Source organism: Diadema setosum, chromosome 21 (assembly GCF_964275005.1).
Source record: "Diadema setosum chromosome 21, eeDiaSeto1, whole genome shotgun sequence".
In the NCBI taxonomy this organism is placed as follows: domain Eukaryota; kingdom Metazoa; phylum Echinodermata; class Echinoidea; order Diadematoida; family Diadematidae; genus Diadema; species Diadema setosum.
The window spans coordinates 20,887,803-20,912,162 of NC_092705.1; the positions used below are offsets into that span (position 1 = coordinate 20,887,803).

The 24,360-nt window shown below is 39.5% G+C and overlaps 1 protein-coding gene across 1 annotated transcript in view; it reads left to right on the plus strand.

The window, feature by feature from the left end:
* The window catches only part of LOC140244392 (E3 SUMO-protein ligase RanBP2-like), a 79,251-nt gene extending 55,755 nt beyond the window's left edge, over positions 1-23,496 (plus strand). The window contains exons 25-37 of the mRNA XM_072324031.1: positions 1,114-1,323; positions 5,194-5,271; positions 6,412-6,516; positions 6,724-7,046; positions 8,645-8,878; positions 9,640-9,753; positions 10,582-11,346; positions 11,755-12,079; positions 13,441-13,595; positions 14,435-14,678; positions 15,038-15,181; positions 17,251-17,820; positions 21,264-23,496. Coding sequence (XP_072180132.1) covers positions 1,114-1,323; positions 5,194-5,271; positions 6,412-6,516; positions 6,724-7,046; positions 8,645-8,878; positions 9,640-9,753; positions 10,582-11,346; positions 11,755-12,079; positions 13,441-13,595; positions 14,435-14,678; positions 15,038-15,181; positions 17,251-17,820; positions 21,264-21,601 — 3,605 coding nt within the window. The 3' untranslated portion in view covers positions 21,602-23,496. The remainder of the gene's footprint in view (positions 1-1,113; positions 1,324-5,193; positions 5,272-6,411; positions 6,517-6,723; positions 7,047-8,644; positions 8,879-9,639; positions 9,754-10,581; positions 11,347-11,754; positions 12,080-13,440; positions 13,596-14,434; positions 14,679-15,037; positions 15,182-17,250; positions 17,821-21,263) is intronic.
* Positions 23,497-24,360: the final 864 nt, after the last annotated feature.

Consider the following 24,360-nt stretch of genomic DNA (forward strand, 5'->3'; position numbering starts at 1 on the left):
TCAAATGATTTGTCTTGCAATTTGCTTATGAGATTCTAGAAATGCTTGCATTGCGTGACATTTCCAATTTTCTGAGAGAATAGTACCTTTTCACTGTTGCAGATTTTTATAAAACATATGAATGTAAAATACTGAAATATCCAAAATTTGTTTAGCTTCAGAACTGAGGTAACAGAAACTGAACCAAAAGATCACATTTTGTTGCGCAAGGTGTGATTGTTATCATGGTAAGTCCTGAAGAGGTTCGAGTAGTTTTATTCTGAATAGGGGATGTATATCAAATATACACTGGACAGCAGAAGAAAGTACCCACACAAAAATTCACCCTCTAGAAATAAACAATTTTTGTACACAGGTATGCTGCAATATCCATTAGTAATCACATACATACAAGTGATTATCTTTATTACAAGGGGAAAAAAATGACATGCACAGCATCTTGGTCACTGAATCAAAAGTCACAAAATGTAACAGAATGAGCCTTACAAGTTTTACGCAAAAACCAATGTCACAGGATGAAAAAAAGCAGTCACAAACATCAATTTTCAATAATGTGTATGCCCTCCTCGTGCCTGGACACATTCCAGTCATCTCTGACGCATGCTCTGGAGAAGCTGTCTGGCGTAGTCCTGGGGAAGTTCTGTCCATTCCTCCAGCAGAGCTTGGATCAATGTTGGTTGTTAAAAAATGTTGTCCATTCAGTGGCCATTTTTGCATGGTGAAAAGTGCTTTTGTGTGGGACTTTTGATTCAGTGACCAAGATGCTCTGCATGTCAAGTTCTTCTTTGTTATGAAGACATTCACTTGCTATGTGCATGTGATTAGTAAGGGGCATTGTAGCACACCTGTGTACAAAAATTGTTTATTTCTAGGGGGTGAATTTTTGTGTGGGGCCTTTGACAGAAGTGGGTACTTTCTTTTGCTGTCCAGTGTATTTAACAAAGATTGTTGTAGAAATGAAAAGTGTGTGCATGTATGTGATTGTTATCATGATAAGCTGTGAAGAGGATCAAGTCGTTCTGATCAGAATACATCCTTTCCCGATGCTAACAAGTGAACTCCTTTTTATTTCATTATAATTATCATTATTGCCTTTGCTCTTGTCCACAGCAGATGATGATGTAATCTTTGTATCCATGACTGGCCCTACCAAGGAGCAGAAGGCCAGAGCTGAAAAGCTCCTCCTCCCACCAGGGTTCTACCTCTACGAAAATGCCCCTCCCTGCAAGGGATGTATCGGCTGCGTGGAGGACGTAGACATCCAGTCTCTCTACAAGAGGGATCAACGAGGAGCGGAGGCCTCTCCCGTGGTCAGACCCAAGGGTGAGGATCTTTTTTTTTTGGGGGGGGGGGGGGGGTGGGGGGGGGGGGGTGGGGGGGGGGGGAGGGAGGCGAAAATTTACCGGTCAACAACGACAACCTAAAAAAACATTACATGACTTTTTTATGGACGTACCCCACCCCCCCCCCCCCCATGTACATTTTACAGATTAATCTTTTTTTTTTTTTTAAACTTGCATTATTTATTGCACAAGAAATTCAAAAAAGAAATAAGAAAAAAAATAGAATGTTTGTTTGTGAATTACAGTGTAAAATGATAGTGAACAAAATCAGATTGTATCAAATGCGTTTGTGACTTTTTCTGAACATCGGCGCACGAACTTGCTGCATAACCTGCTCTTGGTGCTCAGTTGGATTGCGATGATTTAATGAATTATTTTAGCTGTGATATTTTCCGATGCACGCACTACAAGGGGTTCTTTATTTTTCCCCCGATAATCTCTTCGCATTTGTGCATGCATTCTTGAAAGGTACACGACATGCAGGGCCGAATGCGCAATCCTTTTTGCGCCCATTTCTACCTCAAATATTAGCGGTATTGTGACAATTTCATGAATTACTACGGCTGTAATATTTTATGATGCACGCGCCAAAAGGGGTTGAAAATGTGTCCTTTATTTTTTCCCGATAAACTCTTCGAATTTTGTAAGTGCGTTCTTCAAGGTATACTACACGGCCGAATTCACGATCCTTTTAGCGCCTATTTCTACGTCAAATATCAACGGAATTGTGGCGATTTCATGAATTACTTCGGATGTAATCTTTTGTGATGCACGCACCAGCTAGAATGGTTGAAAATGCGTTCCGTATTTTTCTCCCCATAATCTCTTCGCATTCCGTACATGCGTTCTTAAAAGGTATACGACACGGCCGAATTCACGATCCTTTTTGTGCCGATTTCTACCTCAAATATCAGCGGGATTGCGATGATTTCATGAATTACTTCGGCTGTAATCTTTTATGATACACGCGCCAAACGGGGTTGAAAATGTGTCCTTTATTTTTTACCCCGATAAACTCTTCGCATTTCGTAAATGCGTTCTTAAAAGATATACGACACGGACAAAAATCTTTATTCTTTTTGCGCCTATTGTTTCCTCAAACTTCTACGGGATTGCGATGATTTTATGAATTATCATTTGGCTGTAATCTTTATGATGCACGCGCCAAAAGGGGTTGAAAATGTCCTGTATTTTTCTCCCAATAATCTCTTCCCATTTCGTACATGCGGTCTTAAAAGGTAGGCCTATACGACACGCCGAATTCACAATCCTTTTAGCGCCTCTTTCTACATCAAATATCAGTGGGATTGCGATATTTCATTAATTATTTCATCTGTAATCTTTTGTGATACACGCACCAGAAGGGTTGAAAATGCGTTCTTTATTTTTCTCCCGATAATCTCTTCATATTTGTGCATGCGTTTTCAAAATTATACACTGCATGCAGGGCCGAATTCGAGATTCTTTTTGCGCCTATTATTGTTTCCTCAAATTTCAACGGGATTGCGATAATTTCATGAATTACTATTCGGCTGTAATCTTTATGATGCAAGCACCAAAAGGGGTTGAAAATGTGTCCTTTTTTTTCTCCCGCTAATCTCTTCCCATTTCGTACATGCGTTCTTCAAGGTATACTACACGGCCGAATTCACGATCCTTTTAGCGCCTATTTCTATGTCAAATATCAGCGGGATTGTGGCGATTTCATGAATTACTTTGGATGTAATCTTTTGTAATGCAAGCACCAGAAGGGTAAAAATGTGTTTTTTTATTTTTCTCCCGATAATCTCGTCGCATTTGTGCATGTGTTTTTGATAACCAACACTGCATGCAGGACTGAATTCAAGATCCTTTTTGCGCCTATTATTTCCTCAAATTTTAACGGGATTGCGTTGATTTCTTGAATTGTTATTCGGCTGTAATCTTTTATGATGCACGCAACAAATGTGTCCTTTATTTTGTTTTTCTCCTCTATAATCTCTTCGCATTTCGTACATGAGCTTTTGAAAGGTGTACGACACGGCCGAATTCATGATCCTTTTTGGGACGATTTCTACCTCAAATATGTAAGCCGGACTGCGATGATGTCATGATTTTTTTTTTTCTCCCTTGTATTATCTCTTCACATTTTGTTTATGCGTTCTTAAAAAGTACACGGATGGGCCGATTTTGTGATCCTTTTTGCGCCTATCTTCATTATGAGACCATTCTGAATGAATGAAAATATTCATTTGTGAAATGACTGTGTAAAATGAAAATGAACGCAATCAGATCCATTTACTGTATCGCTGAATATCGAATATGTTTTTACTTTTTCTAAAAATCAGCACAAGTAAATTAGTTCTAACATGTCAACTGCCACGCTGCTGCGAAGCCGGGATCGGATCGATCTTGCCTTAAAAAATCATGAGTAAAATGACTCAGAAATGCGTGAGCTTCTATCAATGCTTCTTGTCTGGCATGACTGCAGATCGCAAGCAAACGAACAAACAAAACAGGGATCAGTGAATTAAATGCATTTCAACAGTTACATTGTACATGTTTTGCATGTATTGCATGGCATGGCAGTGCGTGAGCAGCGCCAATGCGCAAGCGAGCACGAATCCGGTCGACTGCTAGTGCTCAAAACTAATATATGTTTACTGTACAAATTGCACTGGTAGACATAAACGAAAACTTGCGTAAAACTTGTTGAACAGTGCGATATCTTGCATTGTGTTTCTCCCTGATCGGGACTGCTCTTTTTCTTTCTGCTGACCCCGCCAATGCTTTTTGTTTTTTTACTGGTCATGTCGGACCGGTAACTTGTGGATTTCCTGAAAAGTTACCGGTCTGACAGTGACTTTTACCGGTCTTTGACCGTCGGACCGGCGCCAGTGTGCAGCCCTGGTGAAAGTTTGAGGAAAATCGGACAGTCGATGCAAAAGTTATGAATTTTTGAAATTTTGGTGTTGGAACCACTGGATAAGGAGACTACTTTAGTTTATGACATCATATGTGGACAACAATGTAAAGAAAATATAAATAAAATTCAACATGCTTTCACTTTTCTAGCGTAATGAAAGAGCACTTGACTAACCACTTTCAGAAAGCGGGAGGAATAATTACTACAATTAACATACACTGTATGTCAGTATCAAGTTGACGTTGAGCGTTATTTTCACAAATGGCTCATAACATTTAATCCCTTTGTCCGTTTGTGACCAAACTTGGATTGGAAATGTCCCTTGGGGAGTTGAAGGTCACCACAAGGTCAAAGGTCATAGGCGGGTCAATGAACTTCCAGGAGTTAGAAAAACGTTAATTTCTTCTACGCAAATGGGCGAGACACAATTTGGCACTTGCCTTATCATAAAAAATAAATTTTTGTGGAATTCTGTGATTTCTGTGAAGATCAAAACCAAGGAATTATGAGTGATGGAGCCGTACAGAGCATCAACCCAGCAGAAGATTGCAGAAATATTGCCCCTATGGGTGTCAGTTGACATATGAGATTAAAATACTTGCGATACATATTTATGAGTGGTGTGTTTGTCATACAGTAAAAACAAAGTTCTTGCATGGTGATACCTTTTAAAAGAGAAATTTTCAAGTGTTGAACGAAGTACCCATGCATCTTCAGTGTTATGTGACACAGGTGATTTCTGTTCCGTGTTGTGGACAAGAAGTAGAACATAAAACCTCAGAAACTTTGAAACCACCTGTTCGATCCCAGGTATTCAGCACACCAGCACATCTTTGCTGTTCTTTCAGCTTGTAAAGTGGCTCCCTATGTCTTGCATGAAAGACATGTGTATTCATGAGCAAATTGTATTGAATAGTTCTGTGTCCATCCATTTGTTCCTGCTAGACTCCAAACCAGGCGCTTTTGGTGCATCTGGAGGTTCCCTTTCCTTTGGGAATGTGGCAGCTGCAGCCAAGCCATCAAGTAAGCTCCAACCTTGATCATCATTTAAAAACAAACCAAAAAAAAAACATAAAAAAAACCACACAAAACAACAACAACAACAACAACAACAACAACAACAACAACAACAACAACAACAACAACAACAACAACAACAACAACAACAACAACAACAACAACAACAACAACAACAACAACAACAACAACAACAACAACAACAACAACAACAACAACAACAACAACAACAACAACAACAACAACAACAACAACAACAACAACAACAACAACAACCACCAAACGAACAAACTAAGAGAAACATGACAATTTTGTTTCTCTCAGTTTTGTTTTGTATTATTCAATGGAGGGAGATATCCAGTTTTGTTCTTAAAATGCCATTTTAGCTCTTCAGTATGTATCCATAGAAACCTAAATAGAGCTTATACATTTCACAAACGCGGTTTTATGTCAGGCATGACTTTAAGAATATATTTCTGTGTACATCTCGGATCCATATTGTTACTCTGAATGAGAAACAAATATTGCAATGGTTTATTTGCTGTACTCAAAATTGAGAACCACTTCACATACAGAGCTATAAACTAGTATACCAGTTTTATTATTATTATTATTTTTTTTTAACATCAGAAATAGAAAGTACATTTCTGAATCCTAAATGTGTTTGTGTGTGTGTTTTTTTCCCCCCTGAAATTTGATTGAAATGTTTGGTATGTGCAAGTTTCCTGTTTTTGAAGTACAAAATTATTCTCTCTTCAGAATGTGTGTTTTTTGTTTTCTGTGTTTTCTTTCTGTAGATAAGTAATATGTTACTGTATGCAGCATTCATTTAGCGGTTGATTTTTTTATTGTTATTATTTTTTGTTGTTGCAAATCAGGATTTTCTAACAATTTTGTGTGGTTAAATTCATGATCGTGGAGTTTAGTAATGAAGGGAGAAATGCACATGTGCAAATGCCATTCATTTTGGGATCTGAGTTTATATTTTCGTGTGTGGTCAAATTTGTGATTAGCACCCAACTCCCCAAATTAGCGAAATGAAATTCCTGGGAAATATATGCCGTATACAGTATTTGATGTGCTGATGTTGACAGCCTTGCAAGTGACTTCAGCTTGTAATAGAGAACTTTTGTTGTTTGCTTACAGGTAGTGGTGGTATATTTGGTGGAGGGGACTCCGCTGGTGGGATTTCCTTTGCTTCACTGGCTGCCAATCAGTCCAGTGGCTTTGGCTCCGCATTTGGCAAAGAAGGTATGTTCCAGAGTGTGTGTGTGTGTGTGAGTGTGAAGGGTGTTTGTCTGTTTGTGTAGGTATTTGTTTGTCTACCCTATCCCTGTCTTTTCTTGAACTGTGTGTAGATAACTTTTTGCTGTGACATTGTGTTTTTAGCATCTCAATGGACGGAGTTAGCACATCATTGATTTTCACTCTCATTATTGCTTTATTCACTCTCACCAGCTTCAAGCAAGCCCTTCACATTTGCCAATGCCGGTGCACCGGTGTTTGGAGGTGCTGCCAGGTCAACTGACAAGGATGATTTGGGCGTGGCTGAAGAGGAGTACGATCCCCACTACGAGCCAATCATCACGCTGCCAGACATCGGCATGATCGCCACAGGGGAAGAGGATGAGGAGGAGATGTTCCGCCACCGTGCGAAACTCTTCCGCTACGACCGCAGTGCCAAAGCCTGGAAAGAACGCGGAGTCGGCGACATCAAGATTGTGAAGAACCCAAAGACCAATAATGCTCGCATCCTCATGAGGAGAGACCAGATCTTCAAGGTAATAAGTGATGCATCCTCATGAAAGCCACCCAATATCGGGAAAATAATTTTTGGTTTTTGGCAGATCTGAATTCTTTAGATGCCAAGCTTTAAATTGATGTATTATGTTGCCCTACTTCATTTCAAGGAAAATATCTTTAAAAAGAAGATAGAAAACTGTAAAGGTTATATTGCCACAGTCGGCTGTATGATCATTATGCCTCCGCCACGAAGTGTCGCCGGAGGCATTATGTTTTCGGGTTGTCCGTCCTTCCGTCCGTAATCAATTTTGTGGACAGCGTATCTAAAAAACTGTTAGAGGTATCCTAATGAAACTTGGCATGTATATGTATGAGTGGGCGAAGTTGTGCCTATCAACTTTTGGGTGCACATGCTCAAGGTCAAAGGTCAAAAGGTCAAGGTAAATGCTCAAAATTTCACTATTTCCGCTATATCTATGCAATGCCTGAAGGTATTTTGTTGAAACTTGGTGCATGCATGAACTACCAAATAAAGATTCCCCAGAGAGACCTTTGGGTCATGAGGTCAAAGATCAAGGGTCAAAGGTCAAGTGAAAATGTTAAAATTTCACTTTTTTCTCCATATCTCAAATATTTGAAGGTATCGTCATGGAACTTAGTATATATGCATGTACTGACTGGCAGTGATCATGTAGGGAATTTAGGGGTCATGGGTCAAAGGTCAGGGGTCAAAGGTCGAGGTCAACTCATCAAAATGTCATTATTTCTCTCTTATCTATACAATGCCTGCAGGATTTTTTCTGGAAACTTAGTGTATGCTTGTATTATCCAATACAGATTCTCTTGGAATTTTTTTGCCAAAAGGTCAAAGGTCAAGAAAAAGTGCTAAATTTCACTTCTTCTTTAAACTTATAAAAGGGTCAAAAGTTGGGTACAAATCCCCAAATCCCCAAATAACTGCACTCTTAGACAGTATAGCCATTCATCCAAATAAACCTAGTTCAAGGAAAGTGAACACTCAATGCATTTGTGACAAACCTGTCATTTTGATATTTTGCCAGTTATGTGAAACTGTCATCACACATTGTCAAGACATTGTGCTATAGATCTATTCGGAGAACCATGCGTTATGGCGGAGGCATAGCAGTCGCCATAGCGACATTTCAAGTTTTTCATCCTGTTATGATTTCTGACTTACACAGATAGCATGATGACACAAAACTTATGTAGCTCGATTTTAAAAAGAGTAGATTCATCAGTACAAGGAGATGCTGTAGTTGCTATGGAGTAGCCAAGAGCACACTTTTAGCTAGACCAGTAAATGAGCCTCTTGCTTGGTGGCCTCTTGTAAACTGTACAATTTCCCCACCATATTACCGACCGTGTAGTAAACAAGAGGCCACTGAACAAGAGGCAGATTTATCGGTCTAACTTTTAGTGTGCCTTTTATTTCACTGACGAGGGTACAGTAAAGATATCTTGTTAAAGCAGTGATAAGTACACATAATGGAAAGGCTGTGTTTAAAAAAATAAAAGAAACAGCAAGCCCCCCCCCCCCCAAAGATTACACTTATCTTTATTATCTATGCTAACTGCAGTTCCCATCCTTATATCATGTTACCCTTTCCCAACTCAGCTGTGTGCCAACCACCGTATCACGGCAGAGATGGAGTTAAAGCCCATGATGGCCTCGGAGACCGCCTGGGTGTGGACCGCCAACGACTTCGCCGAGGAGGAACCCAAGTTGGAGCAACTGGCCGTCAAATTCAAGCATGCTGACACGGCGCGTCAGTTCAAGGAGATGTTCACCAAGGCGCAGGAGATGATCGCCGATAAGGAGCCTGAGGCAAGCCAAGATGCTGCAAACGAGGTAAGACTTTTCCAAAACAAACAAACTTTTTGTTTTAATTCATATTTTGTGATTTATATGTTGTTATGCAAATCGAGGAACATGCAAATGATATTTGACTTTGCCCCACATTGCTTGTCATTGTCATTGAAAGCACTATAAAGAAAGCAGGGCAATATCAACCTTAGTATTGCCAGTAAAAAGTCTGGGAAATGTGTACTTTTCATAAATAAGATGACATTTTGTGGACCTCACTTTATAGTTTATTGCTGTCATTGTACATGCGTGACATCACAAGCTGTGGTAGTCTTCTCCTGCAGTGATGGCTGCACTTCAACTCTAAATATTAAACACTTTGTCAACGCATCGCTTGTTTTTCCCTTAATGTTAATGATGTTTTCTACTAATGTTGCTGCATTCACTTAATCTGCATATTTTTATTTTTTTAAGAGTTTCATTCCCTTCAAGTGCATACTCAGTTGAATTAAGGTTGTAGAGCTTATATCGATGTATAAATGCTTTCTAGTTTTTAATGAGTATTTGTACCGCATGTGAAATTGACAAAAATCCACATGTACTTTAATAAGTCTTTCCAAATGGCATGAGTATATCTGTATTGTCTCAAATTCATGTCGCAAAAGAAAGAAGAGGAAATAAAGATTCACTTGAAGGCAGAAAGCAGATTAATAAAGCTATATCATCACTGCATCTGATATGCCTATGTTGCCCTGTTCTTGGGTTAAATAGTCAAATTCAGCAAATGATGTTTGTCACGCCCCTAGCCTACAGGCAAGGAGGAGACGGATAAACCCTCTGTCGTATCATCCAATCCTCAACTCATGAGTCTCCTCATGGCAGACGGCTCACAGAAACCCGAGGAGGAGGAGGAGAAAAAGGTATAAGGTCTTTCATTTGAAGACAAGAACATATCAAGTAACCATTGTTTTTGTTGCTTTCCATTTTGGCAATACTTCTCTTGATAACAGTTTGCATAAAAAAAAATGACCTACAGTGTTGACATCAACAATATGCTGTCTTGCTTTAAATGAAAATCATATAGAAATGAGTTGAACCTCTTTTGATACTATGCTTGCTTGAAGTGTAACACCGCAGTCATGCTGGCTTTAAAGTGTAAACTTAAACAGTCAACATGGTGACTGATTCCATCAAACTTTTGACATTAAATGAGAAATAAATGGAATGTTAAAGTTCCACATGTTTTGCTATCAAAGGATAAAATCAAACAAACAATAATGAAAGTTCAATGAAACTTGGATGTTAGATAAAAAATGCATGGAATTTCAAACTTTCATACATTCTCAACGAAAAGTGGTAATGGTTGCAATTTACCAGAGGTGATGATGTCATCAACTCAATACTCCTTCATTGGTTCAGGCTCAGAAGTGTCATACAAATATTCTAAGCTTTACTGCAATACACTTCAATTTGAAGTATTTGACAGAAAAAATATAGTTGTTGTGTCAGTATTCAAAGACTGAAAAGAAAATGTTCCATTGTGACTAGGTAAGAGTCTGTGATATCAGGATTTTCATTACAGTAGATTTCTTTATTTCAAGCTTCACTTGCCCTGGTATGTCCATATACCGTGACTGATATTTACATCAATATTATTGAAACAGTATCTGATTCCTTTTGTTCGTTTACCACCACTTTACCACTTGAAATTAATTAATTCACAAACATTGTTTATTCTCTTCATTCAGAGCTTTGCCGAGCGATTTGCAAAGAAGCCCGGTACATGGGATTGTGATGCATGCTACATCAACAACAAGGCAGACACACTGGTATGCGTGGCATGCACGGCACCCAAGCCGGGTACAGAACCGACAAAGTCGGGTGCCACAGCGGCACCTTCTGGCGGTGGCGTGTTCAAGGTGCCATCTGGTTTTGGTCTTGGCACTGTACCTCCTTCACAAGGATTCACCTTTGGCCAAGGAGGCTCGGCAGCCCCTTCAAGCGGTTTTTGTTTTGGTGCCAAGACAGAGTCTGCCAAGGGCAGTGCTTCTGGTGGTGCATCAAATGTTGAATTCAAGCTACCAGCAGAATTCAGTCTCTCAAAGTCAAAAGACAGTTCACAGCCATCTAGTGGGAGCAGTAAGGCAGGAGCTTCTAGTGACAACTCATTCAAGCTTCCTTCAGGTTCCAGCTTGTTCTCTCAGTCTTCTGCTGCATCAAGTGGAACCACAGATTCAAAGGAAGGTGGTGCCTCAGCTGCAGCCCCATCAATGGGTCCCTTCGTGTTTGGCGGTGGTAATAAGCCACCGGGGGCCTCGGATGGTGCGGCTGCCGCCAGTGGTTCCACCACAACAGACAAGTTCAGCTTTGGCAGTGGGATGCAACAGTTCTCCTTCGGCAGTGCTGGGGCAGAAACCAAGTCAGGAGCAGGATTCTCATTTGCGAGTCCTGATGTCAAATCGCAGCCGAAATCTGATGCTAAATCTGGTTTCCAGTTCTCAGATGTCGTCAAGGTAAGTGAATACAAGTGATGAAGCAAGTTGTGGAGGGGGTAGGAAGAAAGCAAACAACTGATTTCCCTCCATTTCCGGAACAGAAGAATACCCCCAAATTTAAAGTTTTATGTTGTACATGGTAGATGCCTTTGATTATCTGGCAACAGCACTTTGAGGGCCAGTTTTGTGTTTTTCCCTCTTGCATTTACTTTGTGAATTTGCCTGATCATCTTAAGAGTCCATCATGATGCAACTGAATTCAATAGGAAAATTATATAATCCTGTTTGTGAACAGTAGCAAGTTCAGAAAATCTGTACGAACAATAAATGAAGAAAGCATACCAGTGATGTGCCCATCAGTGAATGATGAATTTTGCGTGGCCACTAATGGGGATGTTCCTATCTGTGTTTGTATCCATCAAATAGGCCATGGGCAGCGAGTCGCCTGGAACGTCCAAGCCTGCATCCACCTCGGCTTCTTCCCAGCCTCCGTTGAAGCCAGCCCTCACGTTTGCCGACCTGGCCAAGTCGCAGGGCGCCTCCTTCTCCTTCCGTATGGACATCAAGGAAGTGACAGCTAAGAGCCCCGCCAAGTCGCCGGGCGGGGGCCGCTCCCCCAAGACCTCCCTCTCCCGCGGACCGAGATCGCCGGGCGTCGCCGGGGAAGAACAGTTTGAGGAGGTGGAGCAAGGGGATGACATCTACTTTGAGCCGATCTTTCAGATGCCGGATGACTACGTGGCAAAGACAGGTTTGGCAGTCACCTTGAAAATTTTTCCACAATTCCCCAGCGGGAAATGGGACATTTATTTTGAAATGATATCGCACCTTCTCTTGTGAGAATACTGAGTAGGATTTATACCACTAATGACCAATCCTTGTTGATCAGAACAAAATGAAGATTTTGATAAGTGAGAGATGTGCTTTGATTGAGAAATTTTGTACCTGGCTGTATTCCAGAGTCTTAAAGTCCTTATTTGAATTCATGAAGAAGCATGTCTCCTAAAGGAGACCATCAAAACTTCAACTGGCTTGGCAAACATGCCCCAGCAGTTAAGTTACAGCCATGTGCTGGCATAAATATTGAGTGGTTGAAATTCTGTCTCTTAGCAACAGGAAAATGCCTCTTGCTCTTGAAGGAAACTGATGAAACTTATGGGAATCGTTATCATCTAATCTTGCTGAACTTGGAGAGCAGTGTTGATTTCAAATTTTTCTATTTGCACATGAATATTAATTTGACTTCCTAAAAACAAAAGCAAAATTGGTTCCCAAGACACTCTTCAATTATCAGTTTATTCTCACTTTTATAATTATTCTTTTTATAATTTTACATCCCTCTCGCATGTTAAGTTCTTATGGCTTTCCAGGCCTTAATGTGAGCTCAAACATTTAGGGAGCATGTTAACCCGTTCCCTACGGGAACCTGGTTTACCAGGTTCCCGTGGGAGCAACTGATATACGGGAACCTGGTTTACCAGGTTCCCAAAATTAAGACAAGGGTGCCTGCTTCAGTGGCCAAAATTCATGTTTCTTTTTGTTAAAATGCTCAGAAAAGTGGGTTTGATAAAAAGATCAGAGTTTATTCTATCAGAATTTGTTCTCCTGCTGTTTAAAAAAAAGGGGGTTTTACAGTATTATGTACCTTTTCCTGATTTAGTTTTTTGCTTGTTCTGCTGTAAACTCGTACGATCATGTACATAATGATCAAGGCTGAGATCAGTTAGGAATGCGGGTTTGCTGACCTCAGTCACCTCATTCAGGTACCTGGTTCTGTGTAGAACAAAAGATTCTGAGAGCTCATCAGCGCACGCTCTATTCATACCTCGCACCCGATCGATATTTCCATTGTTCACGGGCACATGTAGTTGACCGTAGAAAGGGGGACACAATGAACCGCTTGACTGCCTTCACACAGCTGGATTACCAACCTGTGTGCCTCTCTGTCGACGGGCGAAAAGAATCTCGTTTGGGGGCATTAAAGGCACTCAGAGAATTGCGGAAGGAACGGGTTAAAAAGCTACCATTTTGACAAATTGGCATGTTTATCTGTGTTTTTGCACATGCAATTCTTTGACTGCTTTAAACGGCTTCCATTTCCTCTTCCAACAGGAGAGGAGGGAGAGGAGGAGAAGTTCAAACATCGCGCCAAGCTGTTCCGCTACGACCTCGAGTCCAAGCAGTGGAAGGAGCGTGGCGTTGGTGACATCAAGCTTCTCTACAGTGCATCAGACCGATCCTACAGAATTTTAATGAGGAGGGACCAGGTATTGTTCACATTAAGCTTACAATTTGCTTTATTTGGTGTGCTTCCTGACTATTATAGGAATTATGATTACAAGAATATGATAATTGTTATGATGGTGATGGTGGTGATGGTGATGATTGTGATGATGATAATGATGATGATGATGATGATGATAAATGATTATGGTGATGATGATGATGGTAACAGTATCACTGTCATGTATAGAATAGCCTCCTGCTCTTTTCACATGCAGATAGGGTCGCAGAAATAGTAAAGAGCAAAAAGAAAATCGGACCTCATGTACTCTTCAAGGAAACAATATCTTTCTCAAGGGAACATGATAATCTGAAAACTGTCAAAATCTGGGTGCATGCAAATTAGACTACTCAAAATACACTCCTTTACTTGGTGTTCTTCTTTACAAGCATCCCTTAATGCCAGCATTATGTTGGGTATATGGAACTGGTGATGCAGATTTCTTGTGCAGTTGCGACTAGTCGTCTGGCATTTGTGAATGTTTCCACCTCATAAAGATTAGATATGCACCAATTTGTGTTCATGATTAAGGATTGTATCTTATGTGATCACACGTTACAGTCTGTATCATAAAAAGATAAATAGAGTATATCTCTTTTGTAGTGTGGAATAGTGATTTATACCACCACAAGTTTGAACAGTCTTCAGTAATTTCCAGTTTTTGTGTGAGATAATAAGTTTGATAGTCAAATCTGTCTCTTTCCATGATTCTGTTAGATGTATTTGAAATGGCCCCAAGTCTTACCTTGCCATTTGCAACAAAATTGCAAGGAGAAACCCAGCTGCAAGCAGTACATTTCTATCTCACACATACCCATCCAGGTCTTCAAAGTCTGCGCCAATCACCATGTCACTCCATCCCTCGAGCTCCGGCCAATGAGCGGCTCGGACCGTGCATGGGTATGGTCAGCCATGGATGCCTCAGAAGGGGAGGCTGTCAATGAGCAGCTGGCCATCCGCTTCAAGACTTCTGATGCGGCCAAAGACTTTAAACTTGCTATTGAGAAGGCCAAGGAAGACTTGGAGAAAAGCAAGAAGTCTGGAAAAGCTGAGACTACTACCAAAGGTTAGTTTACCCTCAGGAAAAAAAGCAAGAGGCAGGGAATTCATATAATGTTGCATGTACTCTTTGGATGGTTTGTAACAGAAGCATTTGTTTGTTTGTTTTTTGTTATGTTTTTTTTTTTTTTTTGCAAAGAGAAAGTTGTTTGAATGAAAGCACACTGTAGGTCTGTAGACTTTGGAGTGCAATGAAAGCAAAAAGCACTTAGAATGCTGTGAACAATTGATTATATATTATGTAATGATATTCATCACAATCCCCGCTGAGCATCTCAAAAGCAGACCCTTCCAATCTGCACAGGATGTAAAACTGCTTTAACACATTATATTTTGTATTTGATTGTGATGTTATCGGTTTTGTAGGAGATGAGCCCAGTACATCAGAGGTTCGGTCATGTGACCCAAAGTTGACAGGCGCCCTCACAGAGCTGATCAAAGCTTCCTCCTCCACGATAGATGCAGCTGCGTCTCCATCATCGTCTGCAGATGCAGGAGCAAGTAAACCAGGTAAAATGATGTTGCAAAGAAGGAAATGATGTCGCTGAGCAATCCATGAGTAAAAGAGTTATAATTAGAAAGCCAGGTTTCATTATCAGTTGTATTGTGTGGTTCTCCACACCCATTGCAAATTGGTATGGTCTATGTTAAACAGCGCAATAGAAAATCTCTTGGATGAGCAGTTATTGGTACCAACCTATTAGAGACAGAGCACGAGACTTTTACCAATGAACCCATTCAGGCAGATGAGTGAAATATCTTTTCTCATGTCCTGACATGGCATACCAGGGCACAGTTTCATAAAAGTTGTCAGTCCTGAAAAGTTGTTAGTCTCTGACAATTTAGTAAAATCCATTGTTTTGATTGGCTGAGAAGCTCTGGTCACCAACTGTTACTGGTTATTTTCAGAAACCGACAACTTGTCAGGGCTGACAACTTTTATGAAATGTTGCAAAGGTATATGCTTGTTTGCTAACATTTGCTGATACGTGTATGTATACCTTGAGCTGCCAGTGAATGTACAAAGGGCCAGCATTTCACACTTGTTTCCAAAGTAGTACTTTTGCCTATTTGCTGGTACTTTGACAAACAAATTGTGAGCATTACTATCGTTTCACAAGATGAAAGACATACTTCTGTCTTGCTAGTTGCACGACCATATCCATGTTATTAGTGTATAAATATGCATTGTGTAGTTTTCAGCAAGCTACACTTTTTTGGCCTTTTTGAGTGAAAGTTGACATATTCCTGATGGCATGTGTACAAGAAAGAATGCAAAGTGTTCCTGAAGTATATTTTTATGCCTCCGCCACGAAGTGGTGCCGGAGGCATTATGTTTTCGGGTTGTCCGTCCGTCCGTCCTTCCGTCCGAATTTTGTGGACAGGGTAACTACCAAAACCTTTTGAGGTATCCTAATGAAACTTGGCATGTATGTGTATTAGGGGGTGAAGTTGTGCCTATCAACTTTTGGGTGCACATGCTCAAGGTCAAAGGTCGAAAGGTCAAGGTCAAATGCTTAAAATTTTACTATTTCCCCCATATCTATGCCATGCCTGAAGACATTTTCTTGAAACTTAGTGTATACATGTATTACTCAATCAAGATTCTCTAGTGAAAGTTTGGGATCATGCGGTCAATGGTCAAAGGTCAAAAGGTCAAGAGAAAAATGTGAAATTTAACTTTTTTCTCCATATCTTGGAAATAGTTCAAGGTATCTTCATGGAACACAGTATATATGCATGTACTGACTGGCAGTGATTAGCTAGGGAATTTGGGGTTCATGGGGTCAAAGGTCAGGGGTCAAAGGTCAAGGGCAACACTTCAAAATTTTACTATTTCCCTCATATTTGTGCAATGCCAGCAGGATTTTTTTTTAAAACTTGGTGTATGCATTTTTAACCTGATAGTGATTCTCTAGAAAGTTTTGTTTTTGTTTTTGTTTTTTGTTTTTTGCCAAAAAGGTCAAAAGGTCAAAGATCAAGTGAAAGTGCTAAACTTACTTCTTCCTCCATATCTCGGAAGTGGCTCAAGTTATCATGAAACTTAGTACATATTTATGCATGTTCTGCCTGACAGTAATTCTCTTATGAGTTTTAGGGTCAATGGCCAGATGAAAATGGTAACAATTTACTATTCAATACAGAAATTGCATTTTTTCTCCATACCTTGAAACTTACTCAAGGCATAAACTTATGAAAGGATCAAAGTCAAGTTAAAGTCCTTCAATCCCCAAATACGTGCTCTCCTATTCGTCCAATTAAACTTATGTCAAGGAAGGTGAACATTCAACACTTTTGTGACAAACGTGTCATTTTGATATTTTGCCAATTTTTGTGAAAATGTAATCACACATTGTCCACATGTACTACAGACCTATTAGGAGAATCATGCATTATGGCGGAGGCATACCAGTCGCCATAGCGACATTTCTAGTTGATACATGCAGCAATGACGATTTAAGAGACTTATGCCAAGACGTTGGTTATGTCCTCCACGTTGCTGACTATTTTGTTTTGCAGGCTTTCTGCCTATAATTGAGATGTGGCATTGAATTGATGGGTTGAGTTTCATTGTGTAGGACTGGTGCCGTCTGCTGGTGTAGGGGAGGTAAACCCCGAGGAGGAGAGAGATATCCACTTCAACCCCATCGTTCAGCTTCCAGAGAAGGTTGATCTTGTTACTGGTGAGGAAGGGGAGGTTGCTGCCTTTTCGGCCCGTGGCAAACTCTACCGCTTCCACTCCGCCTCGCGTTCGTGGAAGGAGCGCGGTGTCGGGGAAATCAAGATTATGCACGCACCGGAACCCGATGCCTACCGCGTGGTGATGCGCCGCGACCAGGTGTACAAAGTCTGCGCCAACCACTACATCACCACAGCTATGACGCTGCACCCCATGTCGGGCAGCGACCGGGCGTGGGTGTGGCACGCCATGGATGCTGCTGACGGGGAGGCCGTCTCTGAGCAGCTGGCGATCCGCTTCAAGGAGAGCACCACGGCTACTTCCTTCAAGGAGGCCTTCGAGCGGGCGCAGGAAGCGTTGCGGCAGAAGGCTGGTGATGCGGGGCAGGAAACGTTGACTACCTCCAAGGCTGAAGGAGCCTCAGCGAGTAAGGCAGGAGATGGTACTGTGGCAACTGGCTCCAGCCAAGGTGATTAATGTGAGGAAATGTCTGAGAGGAAACACAATGTTGCTCTCACCTTGTACCTCCTTATCTACCCTTAGAAGAACAAACAAACAAACTAACCTGTAGCAATCTCCACATAGCACTAGACTGTCTCTTCATCTGTGTGTTTTGTTCAACTAAACGATTTACTTTAGTGCAAATGCATGCTTCAAAGTGAAGCTAAGCTTGTCAAAATGCATCATCAAACTCTACTAACAATGCCTGCAGGGAGATGCTTCACCAGTCTTTCAAACAAACTGTAAAGAAGTATTCCAGTTGCTATTTCAATTGCCGAAGAGAAGAGTATTGCCTGACTTTGCCCACTTATCATAAAGCTTACCTAAGATTCAGTTGCTTTTTACCCTACAAATCAAAGAGAGATGGAAACGTTTCAAGAAGCCGTTGTTGCTTGATTGATAGACCAGGGACTCTCAAATGTGAGGTCCTTGGTTCAAGTCTCGCTGGCACCAGTGACTGTGCCCCTTAAAGGCAAGAAACCTTATACTCATTGCCCAGACCTTCTATGGGACTCAAAGCTGTCATTCTCAGAAGGAATTAAGTGCTTTCCTCATGGCCAAATCAAATACATCCTGAACAGATAATGAAGACAAATGGCAACACAGTATACTTGTCATTCCCCTCCTGTTTTCATTGTGAATTATCATGTTGCTGTCTTCAGAAAAACTGTTTCATCCCGTGCAAGCTACTTTTGAATCAAATATCCAAAGATAAAACCTAGGGCATCCTCCTGCCATCCATGTTTCTTGTTGGTCTTTGTTTAGATCTAACAATTATTCCTGAAGTAGGACTTTGTGCACTAACATTCCTAGACCCTGGAATCCGGGAGGTGTTTCATCAACGTTTGTCAGTGCTGACAAGTTGTCATCGCTGACAATCGCCATAGTAATAGTCATTGACCAGAGCTTCTCAGCCAATCAAAACCAAGGATTTTGCTGAAATTGTCAGCACTGACAAACGTTGATGAAACACCCCCTGTTCAAGCCAAAAGATATCTACTAATTTACAAATTTACTGCCATCTTGAGTTCGTGGTGTGGTAGGAGAAAGAGAACTAATTTCTGCCCCATTTAGACAGAATAAACAATGGTTGAAGTAGACTGCATGAGTGCTGCTGATTCTGTTTGGATTACAGAATCTTCAGTAGAATCATTTGGCTGTGCTTATCCATGGATAATTTTTTTTTTGTTTTGTATAATCTATGTTCATTTAATGAAGTCTTATATGGACTTTCCTTGAATTCAAAAATATAATTGGAATGAATATTCCAAAACATCAACATATTTTGAGGGTATTACTTTGAATATTCCTGTATATTCCTTGTCTTCCATTATTGAGGGTAGTATGATTACATCTTGGAAAGTGAGAAAAAAAAAAAGAAATCATGGGTATAATCATTCCTTGATATTTATAGTGAGTAGAGAAAATGCGATATATTTTCTGTTCTTCATGAATTGTAAATTAAGCATGCTTTTGAAATATCTAATGCCGATAAGCTTCAAATTTTGAGAGAGCAGCAAATAATTTGAAAAAGGAAAGTGTTTTCATACCATTTGTAACTTGTTATTATTAAGAAAATATGAAAGGGTTGCAGAGATTTTGATGGCTGTAGTGATCAATAGAGAGACCCTTAAACTAAGTCATAAAAAGCTACATTGTGTGACACGTTTTTAAGTTGATGTTTTCTTTCTGTCTATGTCCAGCTAGCATTGTAGAATTCCTGTTCAATTTGGGGAACACAATTCTAGTGTCAGTAGAGACCTGGCTTGCAATCGGTGGTGATGGTTTGCGCAAATTCCCACATAAGTTACGATTATGAACTAGTAAATCAAAATAAAACTTTGATATCTCACTATGTGATCACATAAAGTTCCATTATAAATGCAAGTATGATGGACTAATGACAATCACTGTGCTGATAGTGGCAGTCCAGGGAACTTGTTTAGTTTAAATACAAACATCACATGGTGAATGTGTTTAAACTATACATGTACACATGCATAGTGACAACTTGCCTTATGTAACAGTAAAGGAAACAAAAATAGTTAAATCTGTCTGAAGTGGTTCTGGTTGAAATATAACCTGTCCCTGTGTAAATAAAGGCATAACTTTGTCTCATCACAGCATTGGTGTTTATTTGACATGGAACTCCATGGGCTTCTGTTTAGTGTTTTGATAACTCACCATACAATGTCTCATTGTGCTTTATGTTTTTGTAGTACACTTCACCATACAATTTCTCATCGTGCTTTGTGTTTGTGTAGTGTAACTCACCATACAATGTCTCATTGTGCTTTATGTTTTTGTAGTACACTTCACCATACAATTTTTCATTGTGCTTTGTGTTTGTGTAGTGCACCTCACCATACAAAGTCTCATTGTGCTTTATGTTTTTGTAGTACACTTCACCATACAATTTCTCATTGTGCTCTGTGTTTGTGTAGTGTACCTCACCATACAAAGTCTCATTCTGCCTAGTGTTATTAATTTTTCTAGTTGTGCTTTGTCAAGATCTCTGTGAAGGCACATAGGACCTCTCATTGATGTCTCTAGTGTCTAACATCACAATTCGTGCTTAATACTGCCGTGATGCAGTGATTGCTCTAATTGTGGCAGACGGTTTGAGGAAGTTAGAGCACTAATTATTTGTTTCTGATAATGACACTTTAGAGCCCCATTTCATGACAAAAATGGAATGAGATAGCAACTCTTACTGTAATGTCAAGTGTCATGTTAATGACAAGAATCCTGCTTCCTGATTGGCTGTTAATATGGGAAATGGCTACATGCATTTTATCAGGAGTTGTAATCCTAACATCTTCTATGAAAATGGGACCAAGGTCAGAGACATCCATCAATATCTAGTTTGGTTCTTGCTGGATGCAGGGACTAGAGATATATCACTCTCATTTTATTGATTGATATACAAACTAATTATGGTTACTGGCTGTCAACACGGCAAAGGATTGTGCGAATGTTGTCCTTTTCTGGAGTTGGTAGAAAATTCTTTTTTTAGATGAAAATGGTTATGGTATATGTTTATTCCTGGTGCATCTGTCAGTTAGCAAAGAAACACCTGTCCTTGGTAGGTGGTACCCTTCAATAGTGTTCTGGCCCAGAAGGAGAGGATGGGACTAACCCGACAACCCAATTAAAAAAGAGATAGTGCACATATATGTGTATTTTGTTTGGGGAGGGGGAGTGAGGCTCTAAGTTGGTCATTGGAGTACCAGAGGCTTGATTATAGATAATAGATCTGTATCATTCTCTTCACCATTTCTCTGCTGCATCCTCCATTCAGTCTTGTACATCTTTTTCTTTCTGTTTGTCTTCCCTGCTGAGCTACCCTATGAAAACGTTTAAGGTATGGTGGAGGGTTGCATGCTTACTTGTGTATCTGTCATTTTTTAGATCATGCTCAACCCGATGATGAAGACTACGAAGAAGGAGAAGATGAGGAAGATGAGGCGGAAGATGTCGAGGATGATGATGATGATGAGTATTATGAGGATGAGGAGGATTGTGATGATGAGGATGATGATGAGTATGCATATGAAGATGACGAAGAGGACAACGATGATGATGATGAAGATGACGATGCTGACAACGACGAAAAGGAGAAACCCGGTCCATCCATGCTGCACCTTATCCGTGATAAAGTTGCGGATTGCGGTAATAAGGGAGATTCGGGGTCATCAACCCCAACTTCAGGGACATCATCATCGTCAAACACCACTAGCAGCAGCTAGGAGTGTGAATATTTGATAGAACTGTGAGAAACTGCAAACTGATATATCATTTATGTGCCTACTACATACATGTCCTGTATTGTTAAATTACAAGTTTGCCTCACGTAATTAGAGTAAGGGTTGTATCTTTTTCCCCACTGCCAGTGGTTGTCATGGCAATGTTGTATAAATAATTTTCAAGAGGAGCATCTTGAAGATGGAATCTTGAAATAAGTCCAGAGGAGCTACTAAGCACTGTAAGAACTGTAGCGTAAAAATCAATTTTGACAGCAAAATTGCTCTCTCTTTTATTTTCTTTAGATTTCTCATTCTCTCACACACTTCCTTGTTGATTAATCACCATTTTTTTCTATGCCAGATGTTTTTAGTGTGAGAAATTCATGCTCCTTGAGGATTTATTATTTGGATATTTATACCAGCCCATCAGAATTTCTATGTGTGCGTCAAACCATTACAGTGCAAGAAAGCTATCCCCTTCAGTTGACTATCTACATTCTGTTGCAGCTAGATCAGCAGTGTAGTTTGATTTTAATACACATACAGTATCTAGAGACCAACGAAGTGAAATATTTGGAAATAAATGGCGGTTTGGTGTGCTTCATATGTGAATAAATGACCTGAGATAGAGGCCAGACAGAATTTTCGTTTACTTACTGAAGGGATTAAAAACTCTAACAGAAACTGCTAAAAGATGTGAAGATTAAGGTTTCTGTGCACAGGGAAACTTGTCAATGCTTCATGTGAACTGAAATTGATCAAACCTTTTGCAAATAGAGAAGGTAGTCCAACAGGATTTAGAATTGATGGTAAGATGTCACGTAGGAATTATTCATGGGGATCAACTGCCTTGCCAAGAAGTGTCTAGAGTCACTAATTCTCATTTCTGTGAAAGGAAACGATTATCAACCTTCTCCTTTTGCAAGGTTCTGAATATTATGTGTAGCTTCTCACCTCCTATGATTTATATCTGAAAACTTTATGCCCCCATAAATGTGTGGAAGTTTATAAACAGAAAATTCATTTGAAATTTACTTAACACCAGATGTGTGATATTTGACCTATCATCTCTCCAAATTTTAAAGTCGTCCAAATGTCTGAAGTTTGAAACTCCTCAGATTTTATAAGGAATACAGTATTATTATTTTCTTGAAGTCGACCTATTGAGTATATGTCTCTCCCCTACGTTTGAATGTGATTCAATCTTTTAAGAACTGATTCAGGAGATAAGCTTTTTAGAAGTTAAATGGAAAACTGACCAGTGGAAAGCGTAGAATCTGAAGAAGTTTAAAAAATAGAAAATCGATATCTGGCAACTCTTGGCAGTGAAAAATGATCTATGGATTCCTGTACATCCTTGCACATAGCTTCATGTATTGAAACAAACTTTCTCTTGCATGTTTAAAAGACTCTTTATCATTTATACTGTATGTCATTTTACTCCCTATGTGATGAGAACGTGAACTCGACCATTTGAAGTCAAGTTCTCCAGAAGAAGAGTGTGATCAAGGAATGTGTTTCAATCTAGCAAGAAAGGTCCGAAGTGGACACAGTGATTGGCAAAGGATACTGATATGGATATGTCTATATTGTGGTGAACGTCTCATAAAGCTGTAATGAAAATCTGATTGCATTTAATTGCTCCACTGAAAAATGAAACCACAACACACAATCTACTTTAAATCAAAACCCAGACCTAGTTATATGTATATAATGGTGTGAAATATGCATATAAGTCCTTTAGACTCAAAAATATATATGAAATTGATGAGAGATGAGGAAAGTAGAATTGTTGATCCATTAAAGATGGCATTGATTCGGAGTTGGAGAGTCAATATATTCATTGATGACGATGATGATTATTGTTATGATTATTTTTATTATTATGATTATTTTTATTATTATCATCATTATCATTACATTATTATTATTATTATTATTATTATTATTATTATTATTATTATTATTATTATTATTATTATTATTATTATTATTATTATTATCATTATTATTTAGAAGCTAACTGCTGTTTGTAGTCGCGATAATGAGTATCAATCTATTCGTGAAGAAAGTTGAGTCTGTCTGCACTCATTGCAGTGTGTATACATTGAAATCATTGTATTGTCAAGTGTGTCCAGACAGAATGAATGCTAAATAAAGATTGGCATGTTTTGTTTAAAGTGATAAAGAGCTTGATTGCTATCCTCCTTTTGGACTTTGCTTGATATTCGTAAGTCAAGCTTGGTGTTAAATGTAAATCAATTTAAATGATTCATTTACTATTGACCTCAGGTACAAAGGAATACAAATGTAATACAATTGTACTTATTCTTCGTAATACTGTATTGTCATTTTTTTCCTTATAACATCTTGTTTTTTTTTAATGATGCATTGCTCGATTTTAAAGATTATCATTCAAAAGCAGTCTGAACTGTATAACACTTTTCAACATGGACGAAAAACACCAAAGTATACAAAGGTTTTCACTTTATGTTGTCACTATCAAGAACTGTGAACAAATACTGTATAACCATAAAATTCCCCAATACAGTAGTACATACCACTAACACTGCTGTCTATGGAGAAATTGAGCACATTAGGTCTTTTTACTCTCTCTCGCTGACACACACACACACACACACACACACACACACACACACACACACACAAACAATAATGATCAATAAAAAAAAAAAATGTAATGCAGGCCTGTAGTTGTCAACGATTTGTTTTCAACAGCTTTCATAATCACACAATGCAGC